General features: G+C 42.9%; 2 protein-coding genes across 8 annotated transcripts in view; one reads left to right on the top strand and one right to left on the bottom strand.

Moving 5' to 3' along the window:
- The first annotated feature begins 35 nt into the window (after positions 1-35).
- Positions 36-12,494, top strand: XRCC3 (X-ray repair cross complementing 3). 2 transcript variants are annotated; one of them, XM_059850432.1, is made up of 8 exons: positions 36-752; positions 2,105-2,217; positions 2,573-2,710; positions 3,609-3,821; positions 6,331-6,485; positions 7,321-7,530; positions 8,575-8,621; positions 9,673-12,494. In XM_059850432.1, exons 2-8 carry the CDS (start codon positions 2,163-2,165, stop codon positions 9,878-9,880), a joined length of 1,026 nt encoding a protein of 341 aa, XP_059706415.1. In that variant the 5' UTR covers positions 36-752; positions 2,105-2,162; the 3' UTR covers positions 9,881-12,494. The 2 variants fall into 2 exon arrangements, with proteins under 2 accessions (XP_059706415.1, XP_059706414.1); XM_059850431.1 differs by having other exon boundaries at positions 37-756.
- Positions 12,495-12,990: 496 nt separating this feature from the next.
- The window catches only part of KLC1 (kinesin light chain 1), a 46,299-nt gene continuing 42,240 nt past the window's right edge, over positions 12,991-17,049 (bottom strand). For all 6 annotated transcript variants that reach the window (XM_059850423.1, XM_059850424.1, XM_059850426.1 and 3 more), the window contains one exon: positions 12,991-16,502. In XM_059850423.1, coding sequence (XP_059706406.1) covers positions 16,437-16,502 — 66 coding nt within the window. In that variant the 3' untranslated portion in view covers positions 12,991-16,436. The remainder of the gene's footprint in view (positions 16,503-17,049) is intronic.

The raw sequence follows: 17,049 nt of genomic DNA, 5'->3' as shown, positions 1-17,049 counted from the left end.
GCGCGGCGCTGCGCGACGGGCACGGCATCTAACCAATGGAAAGCAGCGATTCTTCGGCCCCGCCCACAACCTCAGGGTTTTCCAGCTAATCCCGTGTCCCTTGGCGTGTTAGTCCCGCCTCCTTCGTGCCCCGCAACCCGGAAGCGAAGGGCGCGGACGCCACGGCCGCGTCGCGGAATTCCAGGAAGCGGCACAGCGAGACCGGGCCGAGAGGGGCGGCTCCGCAGAGGGCGGCTCCGCAGAGAGCGGCTCCGCAGAGAGCCCGCGGGCCCTGCCGCAGCGCCCGCCTGAGGCTCTGAGCCAGCCCAGACCCGCCGCTCCCGGCCGGCCCAGCGGGAGGGGAACGAGCGGCGGCCTGCCATTGGCTGTCCTGCCGGGGCAGTCACTGAAGGGAGCTTTGATTGGCCTGCGGCGGGCAGGCTGCTCGCTGATTGGCTGCTCGGGCGGCGGGAGATTCGTGACGGCGTGAGGGCCCTGTGGCGGCGCCGCGCTCCGTCCGTCCGTGTGTCCGGCTGGCCGTGTGTCCGGCTGGCCGTGTGTCCGGCTGTCCGTGTGTCTGTCCGCGTGTCCGGCTGTCCGCCCCTCGCTCCTCCGGCGGCTGCCGGCCCCGTGGGACACCCCCGGCTGCGCCGTGACCCGCTCCCGGTGTTTCGCTCTCCCCTGGGCCTCATCCGTGGAGCGGCTCCCTGTGAGCGGAGAGCGCGCAATGGTTCGGAGCCCTTCAGTCAAGGGCCGTCGCGACCATGATTAATGTCAGTAAGTTTCGGCTTCTAAACCTTCTCAGAATGTTGCTTTAAATAGGTGTTACTTAAAAGTAACTTGCCTCTCTTAGATTTATTCTGTTATTAGCACCCATCACAACCTCTCCCCCCGTGTTGAAAAAGGGATTGTTCATAAAGTCATGTATGCTCATATAACTCCTGGATGTCTGCTGCAATCCTTCATAAATTTATCAGAATAATGCTAAGAACCTCACAGTGCTTTCTAAGCACCGTGGGGCTAAACTGTTGTGTTTCAGACCAAAGTATTAAAAGAGCTGTTTAATGTCATTACAAGAAACAAACAGATTTTAACGATTTAATATTAAATTTGCTTTTAGCTAATAAATGTATATGTATATGCTAAATAGATGACTGTCCAATGCATGAATAATCCTGGGTCATCCTAAACTGCTCATGTGTGAGATTTTTTTCTCTTAGAAAATGAAAGCCTCGTGTGAGGACTGGCAGGGCAGGAATAAATCACTGTACAGTTTGCTTGTGAGCTGCACTCCAGAGCAAAAGCACTCTGCAGAATTACAGGCAATTAAAACTACCAGGAGCTCTTAACTGCAGGATTGGTGGTTGAATTCTTTAATAGGATAAATGTAAACAGCCATCAGAGAAGACTTCTGCCAAAGGGCTGGATTAGAGAATAGCCAGGGCTGGAAGGGAGCTCTGGAGATCATCCAGCCCAACCCCCTCCTAGGCAGGCTCACCTAAAGCAGTGACACAGGGCTGAGTCCAGGTGGGTTTGGAATGTCTCCATAGCCTTCCTGGGCAGCTGTTCCAGTGCTCTGCCACCCTCAGTGTAAGAGCTCTTCTTCACCTTGAGGTGAAGCTGAAGAGAGTTTGGCACTATCCTCTTGGCACCCACCTTTGGATTGTGATATGCATTGATGGGATCCCCTCTCTGTCTTCTCCTCTCCAGGCTCTCCTCAGCAGAGAGATGCTCCAGACCCCTCATCACCTTTGTGGCCTCTGCTGGGCACTTTGCAGTAGCTCCTTGTATTTCTTGTTCTGGGGAGCCCAGAACTGAACTCAGCACTCCTGATGTGGCCTCTCTTAGGGCTGAGTAGAGGGGGAGGATCACCTCCCTCAGCCTGCTGGCCACACTCTTCCCAAGTAAAATTATATCAATATATAAAATAATAATAGTAATAATAATAATAATAATCATCATCATCGTCATCATCATAGCAATAATTCTCATAATAACCCCAGAGTAATTGTTACTATCTCTAAGATAACTGATAAATATATTGTTAAAAATAGAAAAAAAAAGTTCTGGAAACTTTTGATGCTGATTTATGCCTGTTTTTTCTTGCCTGTGTCTGTGATAAAAGCAACTTTAATCACAGATAATTATGGGATGTGCTGCTCATTGCTGTGCTGTGTCAGGAGATGGACTGGGACCAGTTTGACTTGAACCCTAAAACAATTGCTGCCCTGAAAAAAGGTAATTTAATTTGCCACTGTCTCACTAACAGATCTGTCACCACAGTGACATCCTTGACATAATTGTGTGTTTGTGGGTATAAGCAGGCAGATGGACACTGACATTTTAGAACTGTAATTAAGTATTTCATAAAGAAGTTTTCTCAGTAATTAAAAGTGTTGGGTTTTGCCCACGCTTCAATAATAAATTTCCAAACAATTTTACACCTTGAGTTGGTACATTCCAAGGGAGTGTTGCCTGCCCACCATACAAGAATGCAGCATAGATAAACCTCAAGTAAATGAGAATTACAAATTGGGAAAACTTTGCTGTGTAAGCCAGCCAAAAGTATTTATAAAAATTCCTCTTGTTTCAGCTGACATAAAATCAATAAAAGAGATTTTAAACCTGTCTGGAGCAGACTTGCAGAGATTGATGAAGCTCTCCAGTGCAGACATCCAGTGCCTGCTGAAAACAGTCTCTCACACACTGAGGAGGAACAGCATGCTCACAGGTAATGCAGTCAGGGCATAAAAAGTCTTCTATCTAAAGCTCAAAATAACTGTCACTGGGAGAAAATATGGTTCTGGCTCCTCCATGACACAGGAATGTGGGTTTAAAATGAGAATGGAAGTATTTAATTGCTGTAGTGGATTATTTAACTATGCTAAGGACAGCTCCCCTGGGGGTAAATGGAAGTGAATGGGTGTCATTTTCAGGACTGAGCCTGCTTGAAACAGGACAAAATGGTTCTCCAGTCTGAAACACTTAAATACAGGAACAAAATATTTCCTTTTTCTTTCACACTCTCTTCCTCTTGCTCACTATTCTCCTTTTGGACTAAGACTAGTTGAAAAATTTATATCACATATTAAAAGCTTCATAAACTGATTTGTCATAAACACCTCATTCCAAACTAGCAGGACCTAATAGCTCCTCCTGTACAAATTCTTAACAACAACTCTGTATTTAAAATCTGTTTTCTTGTGATGGCATGTGTCTTCAGGCTTTGACCAGATGCCTGCTGTGCTGTTTTGTACTCTGCTATTTCTATTTCCATAATTGCTGTGCTAGAACCTTTGCTGTCAAAATCCTCTCTGAGTGTAACTTTCCTCAGTGACACCTTAGAGGCAGAGAAAAGAAAAAAAGAGTTTGAGAGGACAAAAGAACTCCGTGTAAATTATCAATCTTTGTACAGATATTCAGCAGAGGTCTGATGGGGAGAGAGAGGTGGGGAAGACCAGAGTGGGGAAGAATTAGGGAAATTCTCCATCAACCAAGAAAGCATCCCTGTAGGGATAAACCTTGTGTACAGCATCTATTTTGTATCATTGTGTGTTAGAAAAATAATAAATGAAACTACCTTTTTCTTTTTCTTTTTATTCATTAAAAAACACTCCCAAACCCTGCAGCACTTCAGCTCTACCAAGATAAAGATCATGTCACCTCCCAGCACCAGAAGCTGAGCCTGGGATGTTCAGTGCTGGACAACTTGTTAAAAGGAGGCATTCCTTTAGTGGGAATCACAGAGCTTGCTGGGGAGAGTTCTGCTGGGAAGACTCAGATTAGTTTACAGCTGTGCCTGTGTGTGCAGTATCCTTACAAGTTTGGTGGCTTAGAGTCTGGTAAGTGCTGAACTGTCAGCTTGGATTCAGTTGCCATTTGAGGGAATGCACTGTCCGTAGGAGCCTCCTTAAAGCAGGTGCACATGCTCAGTGCATGGCTACCTTCAGCAGGAAGCCAGTTAGTGACTGATGTGTCTTTACAGAGAGAAAAGCTTGCTGTGCACGTCCTGCAGCACAACATAACTTAATTCAAAATTACTGTTGGCTGTTGTTTGCCTGCCTGCCACTCTGGGTTAAACTCTACACACTCTCAAACAATGTAAGAAAGGTGTTCTCATGAGAGCTCATTGACTCCTCAGGTCAGCAGAGCAGCTCAGCAGATAACCTTCTACAAACATCTTGGGTCTATGGTATATATTCCCTAGCTGGGGATTTCAAATGTCAAAGATTTTTTGTTTTGATAACAATAATTGTTAAGAATAGTTGTACTGATTTACAGAGTAAAATTGATGGAAATGTAATTGAAGAAAGGTAACATTGTTTTACCTGTGATTTTCCTGTGTTTACCAAAGTATAGAGCTTTATTCTTTGATTTGAGTATGGTTTTTTTACCCTTCTGTCATATTAATCTAACTCCTAATTTTTTTTTTTTTTTTTTTTTTTTTTTTACAATTGCTGCCATAGAAGGGGAGGAAACCTGTGTCACTTCTGAGAATTCTGGTAGTCTGCCTTAGGTGTGTTTTGCCTGTGACCTTGCTGCTCCTTCCACACAGCACTGGCTTGATCTGGCAGCTCAGTGGCTCCTTGTGGGGAAACTTACTAATTTCTTGAACTATATCCACCCAAGTGGAAAAATCATGGACTGTACAAATTGAGATCTTGCTTAAAGGGCTGTGAGTAGCCCATGGCTTACATTACATGATGTCTTTAATCAGAGCAGAAGCAGTTATATTTTGTTCTGTTCCTTTGTGTGCTGCTGCTAACTGCTGCACATAGTTTAAATACATTTTTATCTGTGCTCCAGCACTTCTTCCTGTTTGTGTTGAAATCAAGGAATAGAGGAAGGTGCCCAACACCCTACTGGCACTCTCATGTTGAGCCTCCCATGAGAAATACAGCAATTACAGCTTAGTTTAAAGGTGAGGAGTTTTATCCTTTAGGAGACTTGAGGAGAACAGCAATGCTTAGAAACTCTGACAGAACTCTGCACTACCAGTGGAAGATTTTGCTACTGATTTAAAATTATGGTGCATTGTATTTTTTTACTGATTAGAAACTTCCCTTCTCATAAGTGGTGATGTTGAAATACATTTCTTTAAACAGTTACTTCATTAAATTTAGTGCTAGTCTTGTTTGTAATTCTCAGTGCAAGGAAGCTGGCAGCAAAGAAATGCTGAAAGTTAACAAAGGCCTCCTTTGCCTTCAGGATATCTTTCTGCTGTTCTAGGAATGTCAGTTGTGTTCACTTGTGTTGGCTGAATTTATTTTATATGACCATATTCATAAATAATATGTGAATATAATGGAACAAATTAATATCCTTATTAGAATTCTGAATTAGAAAATAATGTTTGCTACTGATTCTTGGTAACTAACTGGTTTGGTGCATGACAGATTATGATCATAGGAATTAAATGTTTTTCTTTTTGAGGTTGAGGGGTTTTAGTAAGTTTTATTCCTGTTTGGTTGATTTTTGATGGTATTTTTTTTGTCAACAACCAGCATAACACATTTTTTGGCCTGAATAACAGATTTGATGAAATTGTTGATTTCTCTTTGGGTTTTATTGGACTTGTGACTGTGTTTTCAGTGTCCTGAATGTTGCAATAACAATGGATCAAAATACAATTATTTAATCAATGGATCATCAATCTATCTAGAAATGCAACTCTGCATCTGGAAGAACCCCAGTGACTATGAAATATGAAGAAATGGACATTCAACCCTTTTTAAGCAAACCAAGGAGAGGACAAGTGACCTCCTGCTTAAGGCAGGTCTGGTTTTCAGAAAGCAGATGATTTCTCTGTGAGCCCAGAATTCATGGCAGAGAAATCCCTGTCTTTCAGCATTAAAGCAGCACTGTGCAAAAGGCAGGCAGCTTAAATAAGCATGGTAGCCGAGGAGGCCAGAAAGTTTTACTTAAGAGCTGTTGTCTCAAAACAAGTTAGCACAGGTTTTTTAGCATTAAATTCATAGTGCTGTGTTTTGGATTTCTGACTGAACCAGGGAGACTGTGCAGTTTCACTCTGTGGGTTGGATAAATGGTGATACTCCTGATCCCCAGGGGCAGGGGATCAGGTGCTCCACAGCTGTGCACAGTAAGTGTCACCCAGTGGAGAGTACAAAATCCAGTTGTCCCAGCTGATGCTGAAGAAAGGACCAGGCACCTGCAGGAAAGTCACAGAGGTGGGGTTTTTGTTCCATCACTGATTCAACATGGTTACAAAATAACCAAACAAACATGAATTTCCAAGTCTGTATGTGTAGCTTTTAAATGCAAAATGTCTGATATCATTTGTGTGCTGTAAGAAAACTGTGTTTAAGGGCCCTGTGGTTTCCTTGGCTACAGGAGCTGTCTACATTTGTACAGAAGATGTGTTCCCAAGCAAACGTTTGCAGCAGCTCATAGACCAACAGCATAAGCTGCGTGCAGATGTTCCAGCTGAAATCATACAGAAGATCAGATTTGGAAACAATATTTTTGTTGAGCAGGCAGCAGACCTGGTAAGTAGTAGCACAAAGAATGTTTCTAAGGCTCTTGATCAATATGGATTTGAGGCAGTATTTTACTGTTAAGGTCATTAGTGGAAGAGCAGCACAGTTTGTGACTGGTTTGGAACATTAATGATAGTCTCATGTCCTGAGTGTTTCTGTGAGAATCACTCCTTCCCCAGGTAGGCTGAGAAAGTTGGGGCTGTTCAGCCTGAAGAATGAAAGGTTTATGGGGACCTCAGAGGAGCCTTCCAGTGTCTGAAGTGGCTGCAGGGAGGCTGGAGAGGAATTCTCTGTCAGGACATGTGGACAGGGCAAGGGTACAAACTGAAAGAGGGGAAATTTAGATATTAGGAAGAAATTCTTTACTGTGAGGGTGCTGAGATACTAGAAGAGGTTGCTCAGGGAAAACTGTGGAAGCCCCATCCCTGGCAGTGTTTAAGGCCAGGCTGGATGTGGCTCTGAGCAACCTGGTCTGGTGGGAGGTGTGCCTGCCCATGGCAGGGGCTTGGGACTCGATGATTTTGAAGGTCCATTCCAACCCCTTAACATTAAATAACTCTATGAAAACAGAACAGTTTAGGAGTGTACTACTACACCCTTGAAATTTAAAAGGTTCAGTGAAGTCAGAGCTGCAGTAAATGCAGGTTGCAGTTTTGTCTCTTCCATTTTCTCCTCAGTAAAACCACCAGATGTGGTTACTGGTGAAACTTAGAGATCCACCAGCTGCCTTCATGATTCAGAACTCCCTGAGCTCGTGCTGCAGTGGTGATTGCTGTAGTTCAGTCTCCTGATGTCCCAGCAGGGTTCTTTGCCCTGTGTCACTGTCCCTGTGTGTGTGTGGCAGGACACCTTCCAGCAGTGCCTGACGAGGCTGTCCCTGCTGCTGGCCCGGGGCATGGCGCGCCTGGTGCTCATCGACTCCATGGCCGCGCTGTTCCGCGGCGAGTTCGGCCCCGCCGAGTCAGCTCGGAGGGCTCGATACCTGCAGGCCTTTGGGGCACAGCTGCACAGCTTGAGCACCAGGTTCAGGACTCCCATCGTGTGCATTAACCAGGTATGGGATCAAATTGCTTCTTATTCTGGAGGGACTGTTTAATAAATGGCTGGAGGGTGATGGAACAATCTGCGTAAATGCAGATTTCATGGTGCTTTATGTACCACCATCAGCTGACTATTCATGACTGATGAAAACTGAAGCTTCCTTAAACTGATGTACTTTAGTAAATGTTAACTACTCAAAGTTTATTATTTAAACTTTTATAGGCTGGTAATGTTCTCAAAAGTTGTCCGCTAAAGCTAACAAAAATAGGTATGTATAGCAACTGCACAGAGCATCAAAGCAAAATAACAGAGTTCTTTCTTATCACTGGCTTCAAATACCATTGTCAGGAGGATTGCTCTGGGAGCTCTGCAGGCACTTATATCCCAGCAGACAGTGAAGCCCCAGGGACTTTGCTGCATTTCTATGGAACTCAGAATTTTTGTATAACTGCTGAGATTACTGAACCACTAAAGTGCATGCACTGACTTGAGCTGGACCAAAACAAACCATAATGATACTGGTCACAAAGAGGTTTCTTTTGAGAAAACTAGGCAAGATACTGCTCTTAGTCCACTCACAAATTGAAGGAGATTCTGAATGCCAGAGGTGAAGCATTCACACCCCAGTGTGGCCTTGGGAAGGGAATGTGCAGGCAGGCCACTGAGAAACCTCAAAGGTAGTGAAATCATTGAGAACAGGGAACTTTTGGGAGATCTGGGCTTTTCTGCTTTTTATTTCCAGCTACAGCACTGGAACAGTTTTGTGAGTGTGGGGGATTTGTTTGAGGTTTGGGTTTATTTTTAACAAATAAGGCATCTAGTAGTAGTTTAATTAATGTAAGCTGTAGCTTGCTAAGTAGTTCTAACACTGTAAACTCACCTTGTGATTCCCAAATCCATTTTAGTTTGCCTTGAAAGAATAAGTGTTTTCTAACTTGGCTTAATATATGCTCTGATAACTTGGATATTCTTGCCTTGGTTCCCTTCCCTGCCCTCCTGCCTGCTGAACACAAACCCAGAACCCCAGGTCAGCTGCAAATCTGTTTTTGTGCTTCAGGTGACGGATGCAGTGAGCGAGTCGGAGGCTGCTCAGTGCAGTTGTAGGTGAGTCACACACACAGAGTGACAATGTCAAACACAGCAGCTCTGAACCATTCTGATCTTTGTCACTCCAGGGTAGGCTACAAGATCATGTGAGGAGCACAGGGATATTTACCCAGCAATGCTGGATTTGCTGGAGATCAGCACTAGCTCATGCTGTGAAGGGGAAGAAACTGTCACACACATTTACATCATAATCCCTAATCACAAGTTAGCAGGAAAAATTCCCTGGAGTTAATGGCTGCAATACCTGCTGACACGGGAGTATTTCTGCATCTTGTTTCTGATGTAACTGCATGCACCTCCTGTCTGCTTAAAAAATATATCAACCAAACCCTAGCAGCTGGCTTTGTTAGTGAGCTAAGAAAAAACCCCAAATATTATCTTCTGACACCAAGATATCAATAGGATTCAAATGTACATATTTGTTGTTTGAGTCCTAACTATAACCTTAATTTACTGCTTAAGTTGGGTGCTACATAAATGGGTGTTTGTGAGAAGTTCACTGTGTCCTTCATATTCTGGAACTGACACAGAACAAGGATAAGGTTCAATTATTATTTTTGCCTGGTTATCTTGCATTTATTTTACTGGAGAAATTGCACTTTTTCCAGGAAAGAAAATTCTTTTAAACCTTGACTTGAAAGTCACACAAATGCAGTGTTCTGTTTACCCAGCATTTCTAAATATACCTGCAAATGGAATCCAAGGCGAACAGTTACACACTTCAAATATGAAAAGTTCAACCATTTTTCTCGTGGTTTTCCTGTTGCAAGAGAGGCCTGTTCAGGAGGAGGCAGGTATTCCCCCTAGCTGTAGTTTAAAGAATGACAGCATGACAGCTGTTCTGTACAGAAGCACTTCTCCAGCTGTTTCCTTGCCACAGGGAGAACCTAAGTTTCGTGAGTAAACCCAGTCACCTCTTCAAAGACCCACAGTTTTCAACAGATGTTAGAGAAACAATAAATGATGCCTTCTAGTGCAGTTTTGTTACAACAGAAGGTATTTAATATGAACTCCACGCATGCAGAAATGTGTAATACTTCCCTTGCAGGGTAGTGGGCAGCAGAGTCACTCCAGCCCTTGGAATAACCTGGTCCAACCAGCTGCTGATGAGACTGATGGCCCGGCGGGTGTGGCTGCCCGGACACTCACCCTGTGCTGGCAGCAGGAGGACTTTAAGTGTCGTTTTTGCTCCTCATCTCCCTCCATCCTTTTGCTACTATACAGTACAGCTGGAAGGTGTAAAAGGAATAAAGTAACACTTTTGCATAGTAAAGCCTCCTGCTCCAAAAATGTACCAGGACTTTGCTTCAGGAAGAATTACCAGTGAAATGCAATTGTTCCTAGATGAGAGAAATTGATGGTGAAGTATATGAACAATGGTATGGCCACATTTAGCCTTGTCTGCATTGTGAAAGATGATTTTTTTACACTTGGATATTCAGCTTTTCCTTGTGAGGTGAGAGTCCTGAAGGTTCTGAAGGAAAGGGAAGCTGTGGGCAGGTGGAGGCTGCACAGTGGAGTGGGATGTAGCAATCCCCATGATGGGGGAGATCTGATGTCTGATTTTATTTTAATAGCACGCTCACCTAGAAACAGCATTTCTGTAGTTTTGTACCCTGTTTCCAGACCCAACAGGACTTGAAATTCAACCAGTTTATGTTGCCTGCTGGTGGTTCTGGGACTCATGCTGCCAATTAAGGATAGCCATTCTTTGTCACAAAGCAGGTGTCCTATTTTAAAACCATTTGTTATTAAGATTTTAAAGAAAATAATCCCATAAAGGTACTTTAACATCTTACTGCAAGAATTAAAATTGCACTGCCTTTGTACTAGATGAATGTATCTAGCTTCATAGCACTCTTTAAAATTTTTTAATGGTTCACTTCCACTCTTTTCCTGCTTTCCAGTCCCTTCCCTTCATAGCAAAAGCCTCTTTAGTCTCTTTTATTTGAAGGACAGCAAACCACATCCCCCATCCCCTTGTTCTCTGAGCCCATTGCTGAAGCTGTGTTGCCTCAGGGCAAGCTCTCTGTGTGCTTCCCGATGCTCTGCCCTGCTCTATGTTTTGCTAAATCAGCATTCTTCATGGGCTTCTGGATTGCTGCCTCTCATGTCCTGTGTCCCTGCTGCTGGGCTTTCAGCTCAGCCATGATCCTGAAGGGCACCTTCAGCTCTTTTCATCCACTCAGATGCTATTGCTCTTCTGAGGTGATTTTTGTTATTCAGTTAGAGCTTCACATGGGTTTTCTTTACGTCTTTTTGCTATTTGTCATATTTTTCTGCTGTCTTCAGACCACTGCCATGACATCCACTCTTCCTATGGCTGAATTTTTCCATTGCCCTGTTCCATGTGAAAGCAAGCCAGGTGGAGTTACACTGTCCAGAGGCCTCTGTTGTGTGGGTGCCTGCTCTCATCAGTGAGTGATGCTCACTTGTATCACACACTCATCAAGCTCTCATGTTTCCCCTCTTCCTGCTGCTGGCCCAGACAAGAACTCCACGTGTTTCAGTGGAGTGACATTGCTCAGGTCTCTTTTGGCCAGGAACCCTGTGTTTGTGAAAAGCTGCCTCCTCTGCCTGTCCCCAGTCACACTCCTTAGGACATTCATCCATCTTTCCACGTGGAAGCATGCAGATGGGTAGCTGAAAGTTTTGTCTGGCTTTAAACTGCCTCAGCTGGAACTATGGCAGATTTCTCAAGGGACAACTGCGTATGACTCAAAAAAAAGAGACCCTGAGTGACTGCCTGGGGAAGTTCCAGAGGAGAACAGGCACAGCTTGAAGCTGAAGGAAGGAGACTGTAAGCAAGCAGAAAGGATGAGTTGCTTTCAGTGCCTTCTGCAGCCCCTTCAGATGTCTCAGGGGCCCTTGTGCAAATAGCACAAGTTGTGTCTAAATCATTTTTCAAAAATGTCTTAATTCTCTGTATTTGGAAATGACCTCACAGCTTCTTTTAATAAAATCCAACCATGAAGCTTAGCAACCTTTGTGTCTTCTAAGGAAAAAGTGACAATGCCACAGCTCAGAGGCAGGGCCACCTCCTCCCTAAAACCCTTACCTTACCTTCAGTGCCTCCTCCCTAACAACTTCAATAAAGGTCAACTAATGCAGCACAGGTAACACTCCAGTCCTCTTCTATTCCTGCCCTGTCCCTCTGAGCTGGAACTGCAGCCAAGGTAATGATCACTCTATTGTGCTGCCTGGGAAAAGCAGCCACACAGAGATGCTGATTAATGGAGTCATCAAACCCTACCTGGATATTCATTCACAGAAGAGCCTCATCAAATGCTGGGCTCCAATCCCAGGAGTTTGTCTTGCTGTGAGCTATGTCCAGAAGTGTGAAACCCCCACAGGCTCAGTCATATTTTGATCAAAATCTGAGTCAGTGATATTTTGATCACTCTTTTTTGCAATTTGCAAATGCTTGCTGGAACAGCCCCAAAGTGTTATAAGTCACAGATGGGTCTGTAATCAAAGTTCTAGTTTACCTGGTGAAAAACACTTCTACCAACAAACAGAAGTAACATTTTGCCTGCTCAAGTGTTCTGTCATTACCCTGTTGGTTTCTTGGTTATTTCTCTCCAGCTGAGTCAGAGTACATTACAGTTTGTCTCCTGGCTCATAAACACACACAAACTCTGAAATCTCAAATGCAGCTGAGCCCCACTGAGGTTTACACTCCAGTTCCTGCCCCATCCCTCAGTCCCACCCCCCAGCAGAGCCCAGGATGTCCACCTGACCCAAGGGCAGCTCTGGGGCTGCAATCCCTCACAGGAACCCGACACAGCACCTCTTTATTGAAGCCTTGTGTCAAAAGTGCTGAAATGTGCTTAAGTTTTTAATAAATGCAATTTAAGAACCTTCCCTTTATAGAGCTTTATTCATCTTTGGGTTTCACAACTGAAATTTGTATTCTATACAAGGAAAAAAAAAATTAAAGTAGTTTTTACAAAGAAGATTTACAGTCTAGAATGTATTAAGTCTTTATCCTGCAAGACTACTTAAATATTCTTCTACACTTCAAAAAGAAATGTTAAATAACACTTGAGAAACTATGGTTCCCTAAACATTTCTCATTTACAAGCAGATGTAACCAAGGAAGTGTTGTAACTTCACTGTGAGCACAAGCACCCTCCCAGCGTGGGCCTTTGGCCCTCTACCAGACCCCCCCACTCTGTTTGGCTTCTTGCTTTGTTGTTTCAGGTTTTTTAACAACTGACACTACTCAGTGTACTGGCACAATTGGGAATGGTTTTAGGGGACAAAAATTATCCAATGTAGATGCATGAGATACTCCTCAATTCTAAATATTTACACACACACACACCTTGTGTACTTCTGTAAATCCATGACAATGAAACTAAACTTGTCAGCATCACATCTGTTAACATTTATTCTCTCAGTACAGACTAACATGACCAAAAATGCCACTCTCTTAGCAGCCTTCAGACACAACATGTGACCTACGTAACAAAAACCAACTGTCATCAACTACTGCAAACACAACTGTCAATGCAGCACTGCACACACCTTTTATTAGATATTTACAACAGAATCATACCATTTGCAAAATCTCTGGATTCAAATGATACAATTTAAGTACAAATCCTTCTCAAGCTCAAAACCATTTTAATTTACTAATTAAGGAGTGCTTGGGGGATGAAGGTGTCATTAACTGTAAGTACAAACTGTAGATAACTGACTCTTTTTGCATTGCGTAAGTGCAGACACGCCACAGCAACAGGTCAGTTACTCCTCCAGAAGAGGAGCAAATCATGAAACAATTACATTTTACAAGACTATTTAGTAAACCTAAACTCAAGCCCGAATGTTGCCAATATAGCACACAGCCAGAGACAGAAGGGCAACAGGCACCTTTCTATCAGGAACAATTCCATGTACAATTCATCCCCCAGCCTGCTGTACAGCCAGACTCACCACGGTTTGTGGGAGAATCTGAGGCCCATCGTGGAGTCCTCGTTACCTTTTTATTCAAGTTCACCCTTAAAATTTTAGTCAAGCACAAAAATGCCAGATTAAAAGCACAACTGCATTACCAAGGTTGCAGTTTTCCTAACAAGGTGTCTGTCAATTTTGAAGGTCTTTTCTGGTTTTCTGTTTTATCAGAGTTGTTGATTTAATTTGGTGCTGAAGACATCCCAGAATTATACAACTGGATATTCTGGACATACTCTTTAAGCAGACTCTTAGCTAGAACTACAACCTTACAAAAGGAAATCATGAAAGGAAATCTTGCATAAAAGTGAACTGAGAAGCCTGTCTGAAATATAGATGTACATAAACCATGTCCTGACAGTAACTCATCCATGCTTCAAACACGGGGAATGTTGACTTTGATTTGGTTTGTGTTTTTTAAAAGTTCTCAAACTGCTAACAGCTCACTGGCTCCTAACAGTAAGGACTTGGCTACTATTCTCAGGGATTATGGATTAAAGAACTCTTGAAATTTGTTTCTTCTCAGAAAAAAAAAAAAAAAAAAAACCAACTTCTTAAATATAAAAGTTGTTTAATATGCATTAGCTCAACCACTTAACCTTCTATCACACTTTAAAGTACTATATAAAGGATTAGAACATTTAGAAGCACAGTATTAGTAATGCCACCACCAGCAAGAGCTTGACCAGGAAATTTCCCTCACCATCACCCTCTACAAACCACAGTCTTGCACTTTGAAACTTACTGTACATTGTCATTTGGCATGGTTACATAATTTATTGCTTATTTACACAGGGTTGGGGGTTTGAGAGGTTGCAAAAAATCATTCTGCTTCAAAAATGAATGTGGGAATCACATCCTTCAGTTTAAGTAATTCCTCACTACCAAAATAGTTTTGTGTCCGAATTGTTCTGTGGGTTTTTTTGGAAGCCAGACTCCAGTGGGGTGGGGCTGCACATGGGCACCCCTGGCCTGGCAGCCTGACATGGCTCTTTGAGCAAAGCCAGCTCAGGGAGTTGTGCAGGGAGCCCAGATAGCCAGAAGGGGCATAGAGCACGTTTTACTTTAGAGGGGGAAAAGAAATATATATATTACATATTTTTTTAATATAAAAAGCTCTTAATAAAAAGATTAAAACTCAAGAGTCAACATTATATGAGTATCTACTGTTAAGATAAACGAGCAACAACCTGTTCCTGCTCGAGTTCATTAATGAATTGCACTATGTGCTAAAACTTCTACAAAATTATTAGCAGCATTGTCTCTCACCATTCCTACTCTGTCTCTAAAGCAGGTGCACCATGCACAGCTTCCTTTGCAGAGATGCTCAGACGGTACCTCCTGGTAAACATTGTTAAGTGCATTACACAGACAACTTCTGCATCAGTTACTGTAACCAACTTAAAACCAGGTGCAAACCCAGTCAAAAAACTCCTACTAAGTACTAATTCTAATTACTTTTCACAGCCTGTTCAAATACTAAAACTTGCCTATGTTCCTATATTTTACCTTCTTCAATTGGTGCTGACTTTGAATGAATTTTCCAGCTTTTCCCAAAGTTAATTTTGTTCGACATTTTCCAACTCACAACTATGACCACAAATTCATTTTTACACACACTGCTTGGTTTTTTTTACTTTCTTACCCAACTTCACACAAATAGGAATTTTTACAAAAGATGAACAAAATTACAAGCTTTACAGAAAAGCAAAAGGAAATCCTAATGTCTATAAAATCCTCAAAACATACAAACATACTTTGTTCCAGCAGCAGTCCTGTATACAGACAGCATATATATATTAACCTCTAACATGGATATGTGGTCACACAGGTCACTTACAGCCTCTGAGTGCTTCCACGAGGGCCCTTAGCAGGGAGTGGTCCTTGCAGAGCAGCCACTCCACAGTGTGACATCCCGGCGTGCAGTGCCTGCTTCTGCTGTCATCAGCTGGTGTGGAAAAAGGCAGGATTTGGGATCAGCATAAGGAAATGTTGGGCACTTTCAGCAAACAGAGAATGGGATTGTGAATTCCAGTGGACAAGCGAGAAAGTCAACCTGAGGCTCGATGTTCCCCTGAAAGCAGCAGCAGCTGCTCTGGGACAGATGCAGTCCAAAACTTGAGTATTCTTCAATCACACAAAGTAAAGGTTCTTTTCCATTTCTCCTGATGTACACAAACCATCCTATATCCATTGACTACTGTGCCCTAAGACTTACAATATCAGAAGTGATGGTCACAGGCACTGCTATTTATTCTACCTAAATGTAACTCACCCCCAACCATCACTTCTGTAAGATTTAATAGCTCAGTCTAGTGGTTAAGTCAGTCATGTCTAAGTGCTGTTTTGCTAGCCAAGGCTTCTACTATTACAAGAATCAGCGGTGCAAGGGCAAACAGAATGCTGAACTGGAATTTCTACAGTAATGCACATAAATTTATCCATTTCTCATTCCAGCACTGTATTTACTACCACACAGTGCCCTTATATTTTCCAACACCATTGCATTTTGGTACGCATTGAACGCATTGAATGTGTTTGTTTTCTTACTCTTTTTTTTTTTTTTTTTGGCTGCTGTAATAGTCAGATCTATTAAAGAAATTTATGTAAGTAGCATGAACAGGGGCAGTGCAATAAGCAATACCTAGCTATAGTTTTCCCTTAGAAGAAAACACTCACTAATGCTGTGTTTAAAGTTGTCTCTATTTAAAAAGTAAAAACAGCAGTCCATTGGAAAAAAACCAACAACATCTACAAACTAGGTGTTGCTATAGACAAGGATGAGGAACCAAAGCTTTGAAGGTCTCAGTGCTTCTTTATTCACACAGGAATATTAGCTAGCTTCTGTCCCAACTCTCAATGCGCCAGGTCAGAATGACTGACACTCAGAGCTCGCGAGTCTGTCAGACAATTATTTCGTTCCTGTGTGAAGGGGAAAAAAAACAAACAAAGAAATTAAGCAGATGTCCAGACAGTTCAACAAACAAACAAAGTACCAGCTTTAACAAATGGGAACAAACATAGGAAGCTACTGAGAACCGTTCATGCTGGATAGGGGGATGCTTTCCAGAGTCCAATAAACATCTTTTTCCCCAATTTTTAACTAGCAGTACTATAAAGTAAACACACCCTTACAATCCAGCTTAAGTCTTCCCAGAAATGCAAGAGCCCATTTATGGGAATTGCCATGGGTATGGCTAGTGGAGGGAACACAAAAGTTCACAAGAAGAAAGAACTGATTTTACTGCTGGGTTGTACACACCAACAAAAGGCCCCTCCTCTGGAAGTCACACCAATTAAACACACACTGGGGATCCATCCAGTCAGGGGCACCTGGGCACAGCTCTCTGACACCCTTGGCACTGCTGCTGGAGGACTGTGCTTTACCCTGGACTTGTTTTGGCTGAACCTCACCCTGAGCAAAGTTTTGCTCACACTTCCAACCGCAGAGAACTCTGCAGCACATTCA

This window comes from Haemorhous mexicanus, chromosome 6, assembly GCF_027477595.1.
Source record: "Haemorhous mexicanus isolate bHaeMex1 chromosome 6, bHaeMex1.pri, whole genome shotgun sequence".
NCBI lineage: Eukaryota > Metazoa > Chordata > Aves > Passeriformes > Fringillidae > Haemorhous > Haemorhous mexicanus.
Note: the sequence above shows the minus strand (reverse complement) of the source record. Positions and strands in the feature narration are given on the sequence as shown.

Coding starts and splice junctions, on each gene's coding strand:
- XRCC3 (XM_059850432.1), top strand. CDS start 2,163: ATGGACTGGGACCAGTTTGACTTGAACCCTAAAACAATTGCTGCCCTG. Junction 6,486..7,320: donor TTGAGCAGGCAGCAGACCTG/GTAAGTAGTAGC, acceptor TGTGTGTGGCAG/GACACCTTCCAGCAGTGCCT. Junction 8,622..9,672: donor GCTGCTCAGTGCAGTTGTAG/GTGAGTCACACA, acceptor CTTCCCTTGCAG/GGTAGTGGGCAGCAGAGTCA.